This window comes from Gymnoscopelus braueri (assembly GCF_963280865.1).
Source record: "Gymnoscopelus braueri genome assembly, chromosome: 7".
Taxonomy (NCBI): domain Eukaryota; kingdom Metazoa; phylum Chordata; class Actinopteri; order Myctophiformes; family Myctophidae; genus Gymnoscopelus; species Gymnoscopelus braueri.
Window position 1 is genome coordinate 8,695,592 of NC_137608.1, and position 16,092 is coordinate 8,711,683.

General features: G+C 43.5%; 1 protein-coding gene across 1 annotated transcript; it reads left to right on the plus strand.

Moving 5' to 3' along the window:
* Positions 1-4,162: 4,162 nt before the first annotated feature.
* Positions 4,163-14,477, plus strand: fgf5 (fibroblast growth factor 5; the record flags this gene model as incomplete). The annotated part of the gene is made up of 4 exons (XM_080433445.1): positions 4,163-4,309; positions 5,177-5,291; positions 7,009-7,112; positions 14,073-14,477. The coding sequence occupies 4 exons, from the start codon at positions 4,163-4,165 to the stop codon at positions 14,475-14,477; spliced, it is 771 nt and encodes a 256-aa protein (XP_080289571.1).
* Positions 14,478-16,092: the final 1,615 nt, after the last annotated feature.

A 16,092-nucleotide genomic window follows, 5' to 3' on the forward strand; every position in this document is an offset into this window, starting at 1 on the left:
AATGAGTAGATAAAAATTGTACCATAATGAGCATGAGTGAGTACACTTGGAACCATAATCTAACACTCAATGGTCTTTTTCACTCTCTTCATCTTCTCTCTCCTTATTCCCTTCAGCCTCCTCATCTTCGTTGTCTTCATCTTAGACCATGGCAAAATTCAGACTTCTGCTTCAGTAAGGTTATTGCTGCTCAAGTGGTCAGACATGAGGTCGTTAGGGATTAAGGGTCTTGCTTATGTACACCCGACATATTGTCAGGGCTGGGAATCGAACCTGGTACCTTCTGTTTCCCAGGTGGCCTCTCTACAGCTATGGCCCCCCTTCTTCTTAATGGGTTGTAGTGGACCTCTCCTCCTTCACACTTACATAGTCAGTCTTACAGAATGGTATCTGCAGTTTATTTCGCTGCATGCCTTCAATGCTCTACAGCTGCAGCTGGAGCCATTGCCTGGGAGTAAACAGTGGGCATGACAACCCCTCCTTTAGCAACCTCCCAACCGGATGTAGTGATGTCTCTTTCCTCTGCAGGTGGCTCGATCCGATCTGCAGCCTTCCACAACATGACCTGCAGATGAACATGCAGTATACTGTGTGCAGAATCATATTTGTCTGTCAATACAATGCGAAGAAGAACTCTGCACCGGTATCTTTTAGGTCACTGTGCGTGGCATCAAGTTCCCCAAGCACTGTATTGAGACTATAGTCATGGTACTTTCTAGGAGTACTTTAAGCACATACCTTGCCCTTCTCACAGGGTAGGAGACAGTATCACATCCTAACAGGTTCTTGGAGGAGGACAACCACAAGCATCCGATAAGCACAGTGTATTTTGTCTAGGATTTACCATTGAGAATAAAGGCGATGCCACCGCAAGCAATGCTTTTATCCCAGAAATGTTCATCAATGTTCCACTGCAACCAGGGAAAGACATCAGAGTGCCAGTGGGCATCATGCGGGGATCGATGATGGTAAATGGACTGCATTTAAATAGCACCTTACTAGTCTTCCTAACTCTTCAAAGCACTTTACAATGTACTTCACATTCACCCATACATTCACACACCAATGGTAGAGGAAACACAAATACAATACCCCTACCTGCTCATTGGGAGCAGGTAGGGGTTCAGTGTCTTGCTCAAAGACAGGAGGAGCCAGGGATGGAACCTGGAATCTTTGGATTCCAAGACTCTACCTCATGAGCCACTGCCACTCCGCATGATGACAGACTTATATCGCACTTCCAGTCACTCAAATGGATTATACATGTCATGACGCTTGAGGTCCAGTGTGGGGTTCATACTTAATGGCAAAGCTTTTCAGTGATTTCTCAAGGTGTACAAGGGTTGTGAGCACAGGATCCAGGTGAGAAGGTGGAGAATCGATACATGGACATGGATCCAGATAAATTGCTTTTTTTTTGGCAAGATTAATTTCTGGACATTCAAAAATAGACTTAGTCTCTAAGAGCACCTTTCTAAATTGACTACCAGCTAAAACAAGACTTTTTCCTGGTCTTGGGCCTAATTATTACATACTTTATGCAAATTGTGCAAATGAGGAAAGGTTGCATGACTTCACCATGATAATAGATGGATTTCTGCACATCACAAACATGGGCTTTGACTCTTAAGTCACCTTTCTAAGTTAACTGGACGCAAAATGTTAGCCGCACAATGTTAGCTATTTCCAGGTAATTTGCTCATTAAGCGATAAATTTGCTGATTATGCTTATTACTCAAATTGCCCAATATGCAACTTTTAGGAATCAAGCTTAAACTCATCTGCTAAGCCTATATATGACATTTTAATCATAAAGGTTTACAGGAAACAACATTTCTGGTTTTAACATGGGTTTGACAGCCCAAAATGTGTACAGCCTCTGGCAAGTCTCAGAGGTCAATTGAGAAATGCTTCCACGTCTGAAAACAGACTTCATGACATATAGAAACACTGTAGGAAGTTTCATGCTTCTTTCATAAAAAGCACAATACCTTCCATTATGAGCTTATCTTCTCACTAGAACCCTGAACGCTCACCATATACTGCCCCCAAAACCAAAACCAACATGAGATGAATAGAACCTTTGAATAGCATTGTACCTATATTGCACTTTGAATGCATTAGCACGTTCTTTCTTGTTTTTCTTTATTTTACTGCTGCTCTCTCTCTCCTAGATGTTTTTAATGTTATAACAATGTCATAACAGAACTATCATAATAGTAATAATCACCATTTCTGTAGAGTGACTATTAGGTTTCATTTTTCATTTATTAGAACAAAACTGACATTTTAACAAGCATATATTATTATAATGGAGAAAAATGGGGCAAAAAGTGCCAAAAATGCAATTCTGAGGTCAATGACCACTCAAGGTCACCAGAGGTCAATCTGAAAGTGCTTCCACGTCTGAAATCAAACCTTGGGGTATGTAGATGATATGCTGAAAGTTTCATGCTTCTTTCCTAAAATGCACAATTGGTTTGCTTAACTGCTGCACTATGACACGAAAGTAAAAGTCAGACTCGATAAAAGACACCTATCCAACTATGTGAGATTGTGAATCGGCTATTTTTGGCTGAGAGATTTGGTGTAGAGGGGGGAAAAGTCACTCCAAGGAGGCTGCAGCTGTAAGTCATGTCCGTTTCACTAAGGACAGAGGGTTTAAGTGGTTAACGGACTCCTCTCTATATCCTTCTCACTTCTGAATGATCAGCGTGCCCCGGTGCTCTATTAAACCCATGGTGCTCTATTAAAACCATGCCACAGCGTGCGGGAAAGGCCGCGCATTCATACTGCGTTCCGGCACGGAACTAGCCCTGAAACATGACTGAAACAAATCATGGGACCATTTGTTCCTGGTTTGAGAATATTTTACATTTACAACCATTACATCTCCATAAACGTTCAGATTTCAAATATTAAAGTGCTTATTCCTAAGCCACTGATGTAAAAAGTTAAAGCGGCCTGGTCTCAGTACTTGTAACTTCCGTATTGTTCAATAAAAAGCATTTTAATCCGATCGGTGTTTATTTTCTCTGCCTCGTCTCTTATTTGCTTTCAACTACGCGCTCCTATCGGTTAGGAGGTGTATTGTACTCTGATACATTATCACTTTTTGTTTTTTATTGAAAATGGCCGCCGATCGGATTAAAATGCATTTTATTGAACAATACGGAAGATACGGGTACTTAGACCAAGCCGCTTTAACTTGTTACATCCATGGCTTAGGGGTAAGTACTTTATATTTGAAATCTGAACGTTTATGCAGATGTAGGTTGTAAATGTGAAACATTCTTAAACCAGGAACAAATGGTTCCATGACGCATGTGACAGACGAGCGTCATGTGAACCATGGCTAGCACGGAACGAGTCGCCGGAAAAATGTGCGCCCTCTTCTCTTCTCCTCTCCTCTCCTCTCCTCTCCTCTCTCCGTCGCGTTTTCGTGTCATCTCGTTGGTGCGGATCGATATTAAAACCACGATCCGGCGTTTTTTCATCACGAAACCCGTGGTTGGGATTGGGAAGCGCGTCCTTTTTAGAACACTGTTTCCCTAAACACTGGCTCGGGACCCATTTGTGGGTCGTGGACCGATTTTTATGGGTTGCGAGTAAATGTCCCCCTTTTTTCTTCGTTTACAACAATTTATTTTAAATTATTTAAAAGAAATACAAATTCTAACATTTTTCAAAGTAACTATTAGATACTAAATAATCTAAGGAATTCCATAAATACAAGAATTTAAAAAAACTTTTAAGAAGTAGTGAAAATAGTACATCTGATGCAAAGTGTTGTGTGCTTGTAGATCTGCTATTTTCACTAGTTCTTTCTCTTTTGGGTCTCGAGCTACAAAGTCTGGGAACCAGTGCTTTAGAACCCCGGCCATGCTTCAAGCAGTGAGATCACTGCTGTTATAAATATCTCATTGCCAGCAGCGACGACTCTCTTTCTCTCTCTCTCTCGCTCTCTCTCTCATACTATACTGCAGCCAGCCAGGGGGTTATAATGCCCAGGATCGTCTGCATGGTACCGCATGCGTGCGTGCGACTGCGTGCGTGCGTGTTGATTATTGTTGTCGTGCGCACAGAAGCCAATATGCCAGAAGAAGGAGGAGAAGTGGCCTAAAGGAGCGATCGATTCTCTCGGAGTCCCGTCTGTGGAAGAATGCATGTTATTCCTCCTTGGTACATTGTAACGGTCGCTCACTGGGTGATCTACGCCGTTGGAGGAGCAGCAGCAGTAGGGCAGCGCAGGGGGTCTGAGGGCCAGCAGCTTGGGGACGAAGAGCAGGTGACAGTGGTGCTGGAAGAAGTGAATTTGTTATTTTATTTTATTTTATTTCATTTCATTTCATTTCATTTCATTTCATTTCATTTTAAGGGGGTAGAGCAGCTGACAGTGCTGGAATAAGTGGATTTATTTTTATTATTAATATTTAACAGTGGTGGAAGAAGTACTCTGCAGTGGTTGGCAATGTTTTATATTATCATAACTTTATATCAGTAAAAGTACAATATTTACCTTTGTGGAGTAGAAGTAAAAGTATTGAAAATACTCCAGTAAAGTAAACATACCCCATTTACACAATACTTGCGTAAATGTGTACTTTACACCACTGATATGTAAAGTAAAAGTAGCAATAGGCCTACCATAGTGTAGAAATACTCTGTTGCAACAAGTAAAAGGGCCTGTTGGCTATTACAATTTTGAGTACAAAAGTAGACTATTGGTCTCAAAATGTAGGCTATTTAAAGTAGCAAAAGTAGCCTGTAATGCAGAAAGTCACATTTCAGTTTTTTGTTTTAGCAAAATATTTAAAAATTCTCAAACATTAAAAAAAATAGCTCTACAAGCTACAAGCTTGTATATCTGTTTTTGTTTTTTATATCTGTTAATGTATAATTTTTTAGAAATAATCTAAATCGGAAAAGTAACTAGTAACTAAAGCATGTCAAATAATTGTAGTAGAATAAAACGTAGTCTATATTAAAACTAGGGGGAATAAGCCTAACTATGCCTCTTGAGTGTGTGTCAAAAACTTGTAAGGAAACGCTCAAGTAAAGTCAAAATTGTGACTTAATGACTTGAGTACATACTCAAGTCATTAAGGTACTTAGTTACTTTCCACCACTGAGTAAATGTACTTAGTTCCTTTCCCCCCCATGCATGCACTGCCAGGGGATCAGCTCAGGGCGCAGGGCGTGCAGGCTGTACTGCAGGGTAGGCATCGGCTTCCACCTCCAGATACACCCAGACGGCAGAGTCAACGGCAGCCATGAACCCAACCATCTGAGTGAGTCTGTCTGTCTGTCTGTCTGTCTGTCTGTCTGTCTGTCTGTCTGTCTGTCTGTACCAGCCACCAGTCAGGGGGTTCACAAACTTGTTCAGTCTCCCCAGGACACACACACGCACACGCACACACACACACACACACACACACACACACACACACACACACACACACACACACACACACACACAAAACATTATGAATTAAGCGCTTAAGCTCTATTTCCAAAATAGTGAAAATAGCAAGGCCACAATATGTCTGTTAGATGTTTCAACAATTCTTTTAAAATATTAACATTTCTAGAATTATTTTCTTCAATTTTATTTTTTCAAAATCAATCATTGGTTTTATTTTATTTCTGAAAAAAAGTTATTTGAAAAAGAAAAGTAAAAGAAAAAATTGTAGGAAAGTAAAAAAAAACTGCATATTCACGATCCATAAAAATGGGTTTGCAAAAGACTGGTCTAAACCTCCTACACGCACATGATTTGCATTTAAGTCTCTGAGAGGGTATACACAATGGAACCAAATGGACCTTTACTCAGAGTAACAAATGGATTAAATCGCTGCTCGACTAAGATCGGGCACCGGCAGTCAGTCAGGAACCTAAACTTAGGTTGCCTGACATGACAGTGAGAAATAGAGTGTGCTCTGGCGGGCCGGCCGGCCTAGCTGCAGGCCATCTGGTTGACATGCCTTGTTTGTGTGGCTTTAGGGATGTTGGCAGGTACACTATTTGTGGAAGTGACAGGTGCAGTGGAATGGGAACGAGGATGTTTTGGATTGGACTGTCATCGGGACAATGCTGTGTGTGTGTGTGTGTGTGTGTGTGTGTGTGTGTGTGTGTGTGTGTGTGTGTGTGTGTGTGTGTGTGTGTGTGTGTGTGTGTGTGTGTGTGTGTGTGTGTGTGTGTGTGTGTGTGTGTGTGTGTGTGTGTGTGTGTGTGTGTGTGTGTGTGTGTGTGTGTGTGTGCTGCGTGCCCAAGATGGTTAAAGCTGCAATCCGTTAAAAAAAACGTATGATAACATCTATTCTGTTGTTACTGCATCATCTGATATCTTGGTAAATGTCTGTGGGTGTCCATATTGTACGTAATAAAATTGTCTGTGTTGTTAATTCATTCATTTGTAACTTAGAGTGTACAATACAAATGTAACCAAATGGCCTCCTAAACGGGTTCATTTGTGCACTCTCAGAGTTACATAGGCACTCAGGATTGTTACTGTACTTTGAAGCTTATGAAAAAGCACTTATTTCTTTTAAAAAAGCACTTTTTTCACGGTTCCCTTCGGAAGGAGATGTCAAGTTACATGGGACTTATAAAGACCCTGGTCTCTGTGGCTTCTACATATCACCACTGGAATCAACTAGTAAGACGAGTGTCTTACATTTGAAATATCAGGGTTCATATATCATACTGAAGTCAGTGGTGGCTTATCCAACGGGCTTGAGGTGCTGAAGCACAGGGCACCAACCTGGGGGGGGGGGGGGGGGGCACCAAACGGGCTCAAGGGGAAAAAAACTGCGAAATTTAGAAGCAGGCCTCCGCGCAGTATCAACATTTTTATTATAATTTAGAATTATTTAACACAAATCTTCTGGGTGTTCCTGGCACAAAACATTTTCAGATGGGGCATGGGGGGGTCCGCGGCCAAATAGATATCAATTTGGGGGGTCCTTGACACAAAACAGTTTGAGAACCAGTGCTTTATCCTCCCAGGTGTCCTGGAGCTGTTCGCCGTATCCCAGGGAGTCATCGGAGTCAAAGGCGTCTACAGCAACAGATTCCTGGCTATGAATAAGAGAGGAAGGCTCCACGCCACTGTGAGTGTTTCTCGCGTCCCCCAGTCCGGGACCACACTAGAACTAAATGGCTTTTTTTTTAACTATTACCCTGTGTAATATAAACTCCAGCCAGTGATGTGCATGAAGCTCTGAGCACTCTGAGCTCTCTGTTTATATGTTTTGGTCAACTCTGCTCTGTTCATGATCTCAAATCTAAACATGGGGGTTCCATTTGATATCACGTCCACTGCACTACAAAAAAAACATATATATACAGTATATCGGTACATTAGAATGACTGACACATCTTAGGAGTTCACATTATGCCAGACATAAATTCAAATACCCCCCCCCCCCCCCCCCTACTGCAATACCACCTGTCAACCAGTAGTGGTCCTACTCGACACTGAATGTGTCAATTGAAGGGCAGGGAGACAGACTCTACCATACAGATTGGTTAAAGTAACATTTTATTCACTAAAAAAGTTACGGATTGCAGTTTTAAGCCATATAGACGATAGCTGATTTAGATCTTTACAAATGTTTTGAAAGTTTAAATATTAGAAGATATTCTGGAACAGTTTGTAAAGATGTCACCTATAATGACAAAATAGGCTTGCCAGGGTCAACGTGTTTAAATGAAATAAGCTCAAATCTGCCCGCAACAGCAGCCTGGCCTGGCTGTAGTAAGCAAGCCAGCCAGCCAGCCAGCCAGCCAGCCAGCCAGCCAGCCAGCCAGCCAGCCAGCCAGCCAGCCAGCCAGCCAGCCAGCCAGCCAGCCAGCCAGACAGACAGACAGACAGACAGACAGACAGACAGGGAGCCAGTTCCAATGAAAAGTCATCTGTGGGGGCCTTTGGCAGGCATGTAGATAGAAGTGGTTCCCTATTAGCACGTGTTAATGGGAAGAGCAGATTAGGCCCTGTCTGTCTGGGCTGGCTGATAGCGTACAGAGCACAGCCATCATGCCACTGGGAGAAAACCAATACGGCACAGGCACATAAACAATCGGCGGGGGGGGGGGGGGTGTTGATGAGCCACGCTTGCCACTGCCGCCACTGCCCCGGTCAGAGCTGCCGCCCTCTGAGCCAACTGTAAGGATCCTCAGCGTCCGTCGTGGCTTACAGTTTTACCAGATGTTGGTGTTGATCAACTGGGATATGTGGCTAAGTAGCAGCCTCCCACTGTGAGTGGGTTTCAACCACTTACCCTGTTTCAGCAAAAATAACCAATCTGCAAGCTCAATTCAATTCAATGTTATAGTTCTGAATCACAACAAGTTGCCTCTAAATATAGAGCAGAGAAGCGGCATTTATTGCAACGATGGCAAAGAAAAACTCACAGCTCCTAACAGGCCACGTGTCAAAAATGCAAAAAAAGAGAAAAACAATCAAAATGTTTGAAACATTTTGACAATTTTCCAAAAACTTTTCCTAAAATGTTGGACACATTTAAAAAACTAATTGAAAGCTACACAGTCCTCCTACTCTCTCCTATGCCGTACTGTCAGAAACCACAGCCTGTGTCAGCTCAAAGGCCAAACAATGACGTCAGTTCATCGCAGCAAAGTTGTTGTGTCTGCAGACTCTGCACGACCCTGAATCAGAGCAATCAGGGGTGAAAAAAAAAAGACAAAGATAACGTTGATGCCCTTAGAACAGAACTATCCATGAGCGTCGCTTCTGGTATGCAGGGACGACACAGCTATATCCGCTGAACTTTGTATCGATATATGCAGCCGATGAATCCCGATTTGTAACAACTTCCAACCTGCTGTCCCTATTTTGGGCAAGTCATTATAAGAGAAACATTTCAAAAGTTTTCTAAATGTTTTCTAAAAATAGCCGATCTACAAGCTCCGACCCAAAAAATCTGACACTGGTGGGTCGGGCTCTGGTGAGGGAATGCGGAAAAAAACATACGGCCAGAATGGGAGCATGAGTGCTAGTCAGCGCTGCGGCGGACACGGGCAGCAATTAGGCCAGCTGTGGCGGTTCCATCGGCGTAGAATTAGGTGGGATTTACCTCGCGGGCCGGCTACAGTTGCACACAGGCTCGTGTGGCGGCTCTAGTGTTGACTCGGGCTGGTCGAGAAGGGGGGAGAAAAATAACAAGCCAGTGCCGCTGGTGCTCTGCAGACAGCCCAGGGCCTCACGCCGGAGTATCCGGTGACACACTGTCTTTATCTCCTTGCGCCGTCTGTCATATTTAATATTTAGATGTTTTCACAGTGGCAATTTATTGCCCAAATAATGGGCAAGGAGACAGATGCACATTACAACCGTGACCTACCCAGCAAGCCATTGCAAACATAATCTTTTGAGGGGGTGAAAGGGTCACTTGGATTTATTGAACAAACAGCAAGTGAATGCTGGCAGGGGGGGTTGGTAGAGGAAGGGAGGGGGGTGTCGATGGGGGGGGTTCAGACAAAATGAGATGGGTACAGACGCCAGGACAGAATGCTGGGAGGCCCAAAGACAATGGAGAGGAAAACAGGAATTTTGCCTCTGAGTTTTTCCTTTGACGTTATTATTTAGTCGCATGCTCTTTTCATTGGTTCAATGTTTATAAAAAATTTAATAAAAAAGCACGAACAGACCATAGGGCATTAAAGGGGAATTTTGCCCCACGGTTTTCTTACCTTTTATATGATGTTATGATATCCTAGGATGAATGGTACAGTAAAAAAATGTCATAACTCCATCCCGGGTCTAGCATCACAGCTAAAAACGCACGCTATGGGCCTTGCGCTAGATCGCTTATGTTAATAGATTTTTTTTTTTGGTGGTGAGATCTGAAGTTCATAGTGCCAGAACACTATGCAACATGATTGTCTTGAATGCGCCCCACCGGAAGTCTCGCTAGACGAGATTTCAATTTTGAGATTGAGAAAAAAAAAAGAAGAAAAAAAGCAATTAAAATACGCGATCTAGCGCAAGGCCCATAGGTGCACGTTTTTAGCTGTGGCGGACCCGGGATGGAGTTATTGGACATTTTTCTACTGTACCATTCATCCTAGGATATCATAACATCATAGTAAAGGTAAGAAAACCGTGGGGCAAAATTCACCTTTAATTCATGAAAGAACCTTTTTTTGGATGAAATATGGAGATTACAAGGTTTCTGACCAAATTAATGGACCGGTTTTAAGTTGGCCTGGCGAGTCATTTGTTGGATAAACATCTAAAGTTTGTCATGTGACCATTGTGTTCATACTGTGTACAATAGATAGTTGATACAACTAGTGGTGGACCCATTGTGCTATGACGTCTGCCACTTCATCCATGTAATTTTTTGTCATTCGCGGGCGACACCCGCCATTCGCGTCACGTCATTCGTGGTCGACGGCCATCGTTTTTCTCAGCATTGACTTGGATGCAGGTCTAGAATGTCACTGTTTTAGGGGCAAGGCCGTTTGGCCTTTGGTGTGGTTCATTTTTTGAGGGCACAAAGGCCAAATGCCAGGGAAGCAAGACCATCAAATAAAACAAAGATTTGAATTGAATTCAAGGGTTAAGAGGGATTTCATTTTAGATAGCTCACAAGGCGTCGTGCTCACGTCGCAAGGCCTTGTGAGCTTGTAGATCTGCTATTTTGGGCTATTTTGGGCTTTCGGGCTTAACCCTGAGGATCATGGGAACGTTGTGTTTTAAAGACTGTGACCAATCCATCAGGGCAGGTGGCAGGTTCAACAGATGTGCACGCATTATGATTCCAACAATACAGAATGTGTGGAATCCACTTTGGACCATTTAAACCCACCGAACGCCGCAGGAAGCCCTCACTTCTTCATTTTATAGTGTGCATGCCTTTGTTTATACAAAAATCTCTCACATGGCTTAGGAAGATTAATAAAAAAATGAAAACCTAGCGCTGGTTCCTCACCTAACTGCTTCACGGTTTGGGCTTAGTGTTAGGGTCAGGATTAAAGTTAACATCAGGGACGTGTGTGGGTGTGGGTGTGCGTGTGCGTGTGCGTGTGCGTGTGCGTGTGCGTGTGCGTGCGTGTGCGTGTGCGTGTGTGCCTGTGCGTGTGCATGTGTGCGTGCAAATCTGCAATAGAGGAGCTTGGTCAATAACATAACACACCACCCATAGCTGTCACTAAGGACCAGTGGCGGAAAGTAATTAAGTACTTTTACTTTTTACTTATAGGTGAAGAATCTGAGTACTTCTTCCACCACTGCTAAGGAGGCGGTCTCTTTTGTGTTTCTAATCATTTCTCAAAACAACAGCCGAGAGGCATAGCGGTTGGATTTGGGAATAACTTAAACGTTTGCACTCTTCGTCTGCTGCTGCGGCGCGTTGCCTTGTGACTGACATGTTTACCAAACGTAATGGCATCATTTTCTGCTATGCTGCGCTCGTCAGCAAAGCAGAACCGCTTTGTTTGTTCAGAGCGGCAAGAGAAAAGGTTATACAATGTCTCTGTCGGGTGGAAACCTCATATGTCCAAAACTGCTACTTTTCAGGATTAAAATTCAAAATGAGCAAAAGTAGCAGATCGACAAGCTCGAAACGCGACGCGAAGTGGCGCGTTTCGAGCTTGTGAATCTGCTACTTTTGATGCTTTTGTGTGACGCTGTAGTATGATCAAGTAGGGCATTCATTTCATTCAAAAAACACAATACGTTAAAATATGGAGATAAGAGGTTTCTGCTCGACAAGCAACGACAAGACAGTCTTATGGCAGGGAATAAGCAGACATCCCAGGGTACACGGTATAGTTTCCCACAAGAGGTATTTTTAGCAGCTAAACAACAGCGAACATTCAACAAATATCTGAGTTTCAAAGGATGACATTGAGTTATGGGTTTGCGTGGCGCATGTATGCTGCACCGGTGCAGCAAGCCAAGACGGTACGGTGCATGCAACGTTTACGAGACCTTGGAATATGGACGGAAAGTAGAACGCTCTTAAAGCGGCGGTCCGTAACCTTTATGTCCTACCTGGAATTCGGACCTATAGGTCTCCCTCGCAACAGACCAAAGTTCTACCTACCGCTCAGACGAGAGGTGATAGCGCGGCACCGAGTGCAGCGCTATGTAGATCTATGAGCTTGTATATCTGCTATTTTTGAATAGCCAAATAAATCTTAAAATGACACAGATGCGTTCCCGGTCTTAATGGGTTAAAAAAGAAAGATAGGACTTCCAATACTGTGGAAATGCCGACCTGGGGCCTTGTCAATCCCAAGTGCCTTTGTCTCTGCTTAGGTTGATTCAAGCACAGCAGATTGGGAGTAGGCCGAGAAGAGTGGATCCACCAAATATTTCAGGAATCGTAAACAACCATCCACGTCCTTTGGTTGCATGTCAACTTAGCTTGCCGCAGGATTGTTGAGTATAGCACTTTGAATTAAAAACGTATGTCTACAATATAAAGTCATAGTTTTAAAACAAGTTGGAGTGAGTTCAGGAGACGAAAGACCTTCAGCTGCCAAACAGGATACTGTCACATTGCATGTTGATGTTTATGAATCCAAGCCACATCACATGCAACTCAAATGGACATAGCATCGCTCTGCATGATCACTTGCTTGCCTAGCACCTCGCTCGGACGAGGCTCATGGGGCTCAATTCGGCTTCTGGCGGCGCGACTGCCTTGTTTTAAATGTTCGTTTTTTTTTTTGCGGAGTTGGGACTGAGGCGCTTCTGCATTCCAGTGGGCGGGGCCACGGGGAACATTGAAACAGGAGATTGTTGGCGTCACCAACTACTCAAAACATCAACATCCAAATAAAATAAGTCCTTATGTATAAACAGAGCCCAGCACTCACTACTGTGTAGCCTGTTACTGAGAGTGAGTTTGCGTGCGTGCAATGCGTCTCAACTTCCAAGTTCATTGTCACATCACAAGTTCACAGGTTTAAAAGAGGGGGTATTATATTTGCTTACAATCTCCCACCAAGTGTGTGCGTGTGCATGCCTGCGTGTCGGGGCGTTCCTGTGTGCATGTCGAGCCGCGCCATTGTGCTGGATTCACACGCAAATCACTGTCACCAGTGCAGATACCTCCATGATGCAGTGCTGCTGCTGGTGCAGAGGTTTCCTGTAAGGAGATAGGGGCCATTTATTTTTCTATGACATAAAGGTAATTATCTAACCCTGTGGTCTGTAGGGGAAACACAGGCTTAGGTTACACTGGAAAATCCTGTGTGGTTAATTTAGCTCAGAGGGCGTGTACAAGTGTAACCAAATGTACCCTTTGGTTACACTTGTAGACTCTCTTAGTTAAGGATTTTAATCACAATCAGACTGTGTGAGATTCCACCGTGCCATAGCCTGAAGGGATGGAACCTTCTGATTGGTTGCGTGGCCGTTTCAGACGTAAATAATAAAACGACCAAAAATGTAATTTCACTATGTCTTTAAGGGAACACAACTGTAAAGTAAAATACTAACTATAGCTTTAGAAACCAGGGGGAAACATTTTAAAAAACCTGTTGGGGTTCAAGTGTTTTGTGTTTTGTTTGTTTTGGAAAAACAGCGCCCTCTGCTGTTTTTCGCTTTTGCATTTGACTCTGGGGGGGGGGGGATTAACTGGACCTATGCTCACTGGAAACCGGGGTTTGGACATGCCTTCAGCCCTTCACTTCCGGTGGTGCGCCTATGTTTTCATTCCCACTAACAATATTTCTCCACGGAACACTAACACCATTTCTCCCAAAGAACATGGATCGTTTTGGTTATAAGCCCACTTGTTTCTATGATGAAAGAGCAAGTTAAAATGGTGTTAAAAAACTAACTTTCCGTGGTTTTGTCGGCTTCGCGGACGCTATTGTTAAATGAATTTCGGTTTGTTTCCAGAGGGAAACGAACGCACAGATGTAAATCCCGCCCACTGCATTTGATTGGGTAAAGCGCGGCCAGCTTCCTGATCTGAAGGCCCGCCCACTTGTAACCAATGTGCATAGAACAGATTCGAGCGCAGCTCTGAATCTGTTCTTGAGAGATTATGTTTTAACATGCAACATGTATCCTCTTTGTTTATGTCCAGGAGTGGTTCACGGACGACTGTAAGTTCCGGGAGCGTTTCCAGGAGAACAGCTACAACACGTACGCCTCGGTGCTCCACATGAACCACAGGACGGGCCGCCTGTGGTTCGTGGCGCTCAACAAGCGAGGCAAGGCCAAGATGGGCTCCAGCCCGCGGGTCAAGTCCCAGCACGTCTCCACGCACTTCCTGCCCCGGGTGGACCTGCACGAGCAGAGCCTGCAGCGCGGCTTCACCGTCGCAGAGAGCAGGGCCAAGGACAGGCGGAAAAACCCGCCGCCTCCGCCACCGGCTCCGAAACCAACGCCCCCGGCGGCCAAACCTCCCGCGTCGAAGGTCAACATCCAGGACAGCACGGGGCCAAGGCGTGCTGAGTTCAAGTACTGGCCCAAATATCGGTTTGGATAAGAGCAGTGATTCTCAACCTTTATAATCTCAAGGTTTGATACGCATTAGGCCACGGACCCCAATTTGATATGATTTTTTTTAAATCTCTGGGACCCCAGTCTATGCTGAAAGATCTTCAGTGTTCTTTAACTCTGAATGTGTACACATGGAAGCAACTCCCTGAGTCACAGACCTGTAACTCCTCAAGGACACCCGGGGGTCCGCGGACCTCACATTGAGAACCAGTACGGGACAGACGTTCTGGGTTTGGCCTCTATGGACAGGATACGTGATTTAGATTGGACTAATAGATGGACAATGACTCTTTGTACATTTTCACAAGCATTCCATTTTGACAAGCTGTGCTGAAGAATAAATCCCAAAAGGGCTTTCAAATAGCTTTTCCTTGTTAAAGCATGATATAAGTTGAAAGGGTTTTTCACGTGAGACTGAGTTCAAGATTCAATGTTCTATATATTTTTCATTATTTACAACGTTTATTTATTTATATTTTTCAGAATCGAGACCCATCATTCAATTTATTCATGTTGTGAATTTTATTACATTTTTTTGTTCAGAAACACTGAATATATGACCATAATTTATGTTTTTCCATGACCATGGAGACTCCAAAAATTGCTTATCTAACTTGACCAGAGATATAAAAGTGTTTAAAGATTCTGTAAAAAAAAAAAGTAAAACCAAATATGGTTTAGTTAAAAAGCTCTATATTCTGATAGTTGTAATCATTGCTATAGACTAGAATAACAGTAACAGGGTTCTACCTGTCCCTCCAGCTCTTCAGGTCGGGATACCGATTGTATCCAATCAGGAGAGAGAAGCCCACACGGATCGTTTATCAGCTTCAATTTTATAGTTTTCCAGTTCCAATTGTGTCTGCTCCGGTTCTTTGTTTCATCACTTCCATTTTGCTTTATGAGTTTTCTTTCCTGATTGGATCAAATCCATATCCCGACCTAAAAAATAGTTTTCTGTTTACTAAAGAGACAAGGAGACCCCCGTTACTGAACAAACAAACTATATATAGCAATGATTACTATCAGAATATTGAGCTATTTAACACTCATTTTACACTTACACCCGCTTTAAATATGAATACTCTTGTTGAGCCAGTCACTCTCCACAGAGGTATGGTATTCAAACAAACTGGGGTTCGTTCAGCTTCTCCTGGACAGCTGTTGGGGATCAGCGGGAAAACTGTCCATCAAAACTATATCGTTTTAGCAGCCGGCTGTCACCCGAAAAATCCCCAGTCGTGACCCTACGGCATTCCACCCAGGAGGAGCGACACGGCAGGGATAAAGATGCCTCCTGGCAGGAACAGATCTGTGTTTCTAGAAGGTTCAGGCCCAGGGTTCCATTTGTAAAACAAACTGAGAGGGGATGACATTTGCCCTGAGGCCTATATACTTGAAAATATCCAGTCTACTAGGCCAGTGGTTTTCAAACTTTTTCGTGCTAAGAACCCCCAAATTGATATGTATTTGGCTGCAGACCCCCATCTCAAAAATGTGTTGTGCCAGGGACCCCCAGAGGCGAAGATTAGTGTTTAAAAACGTTCAAGATTTTTCAAAAATGTTCAAAAATAGCAGATGTACAAGCTCACGTGACTCGA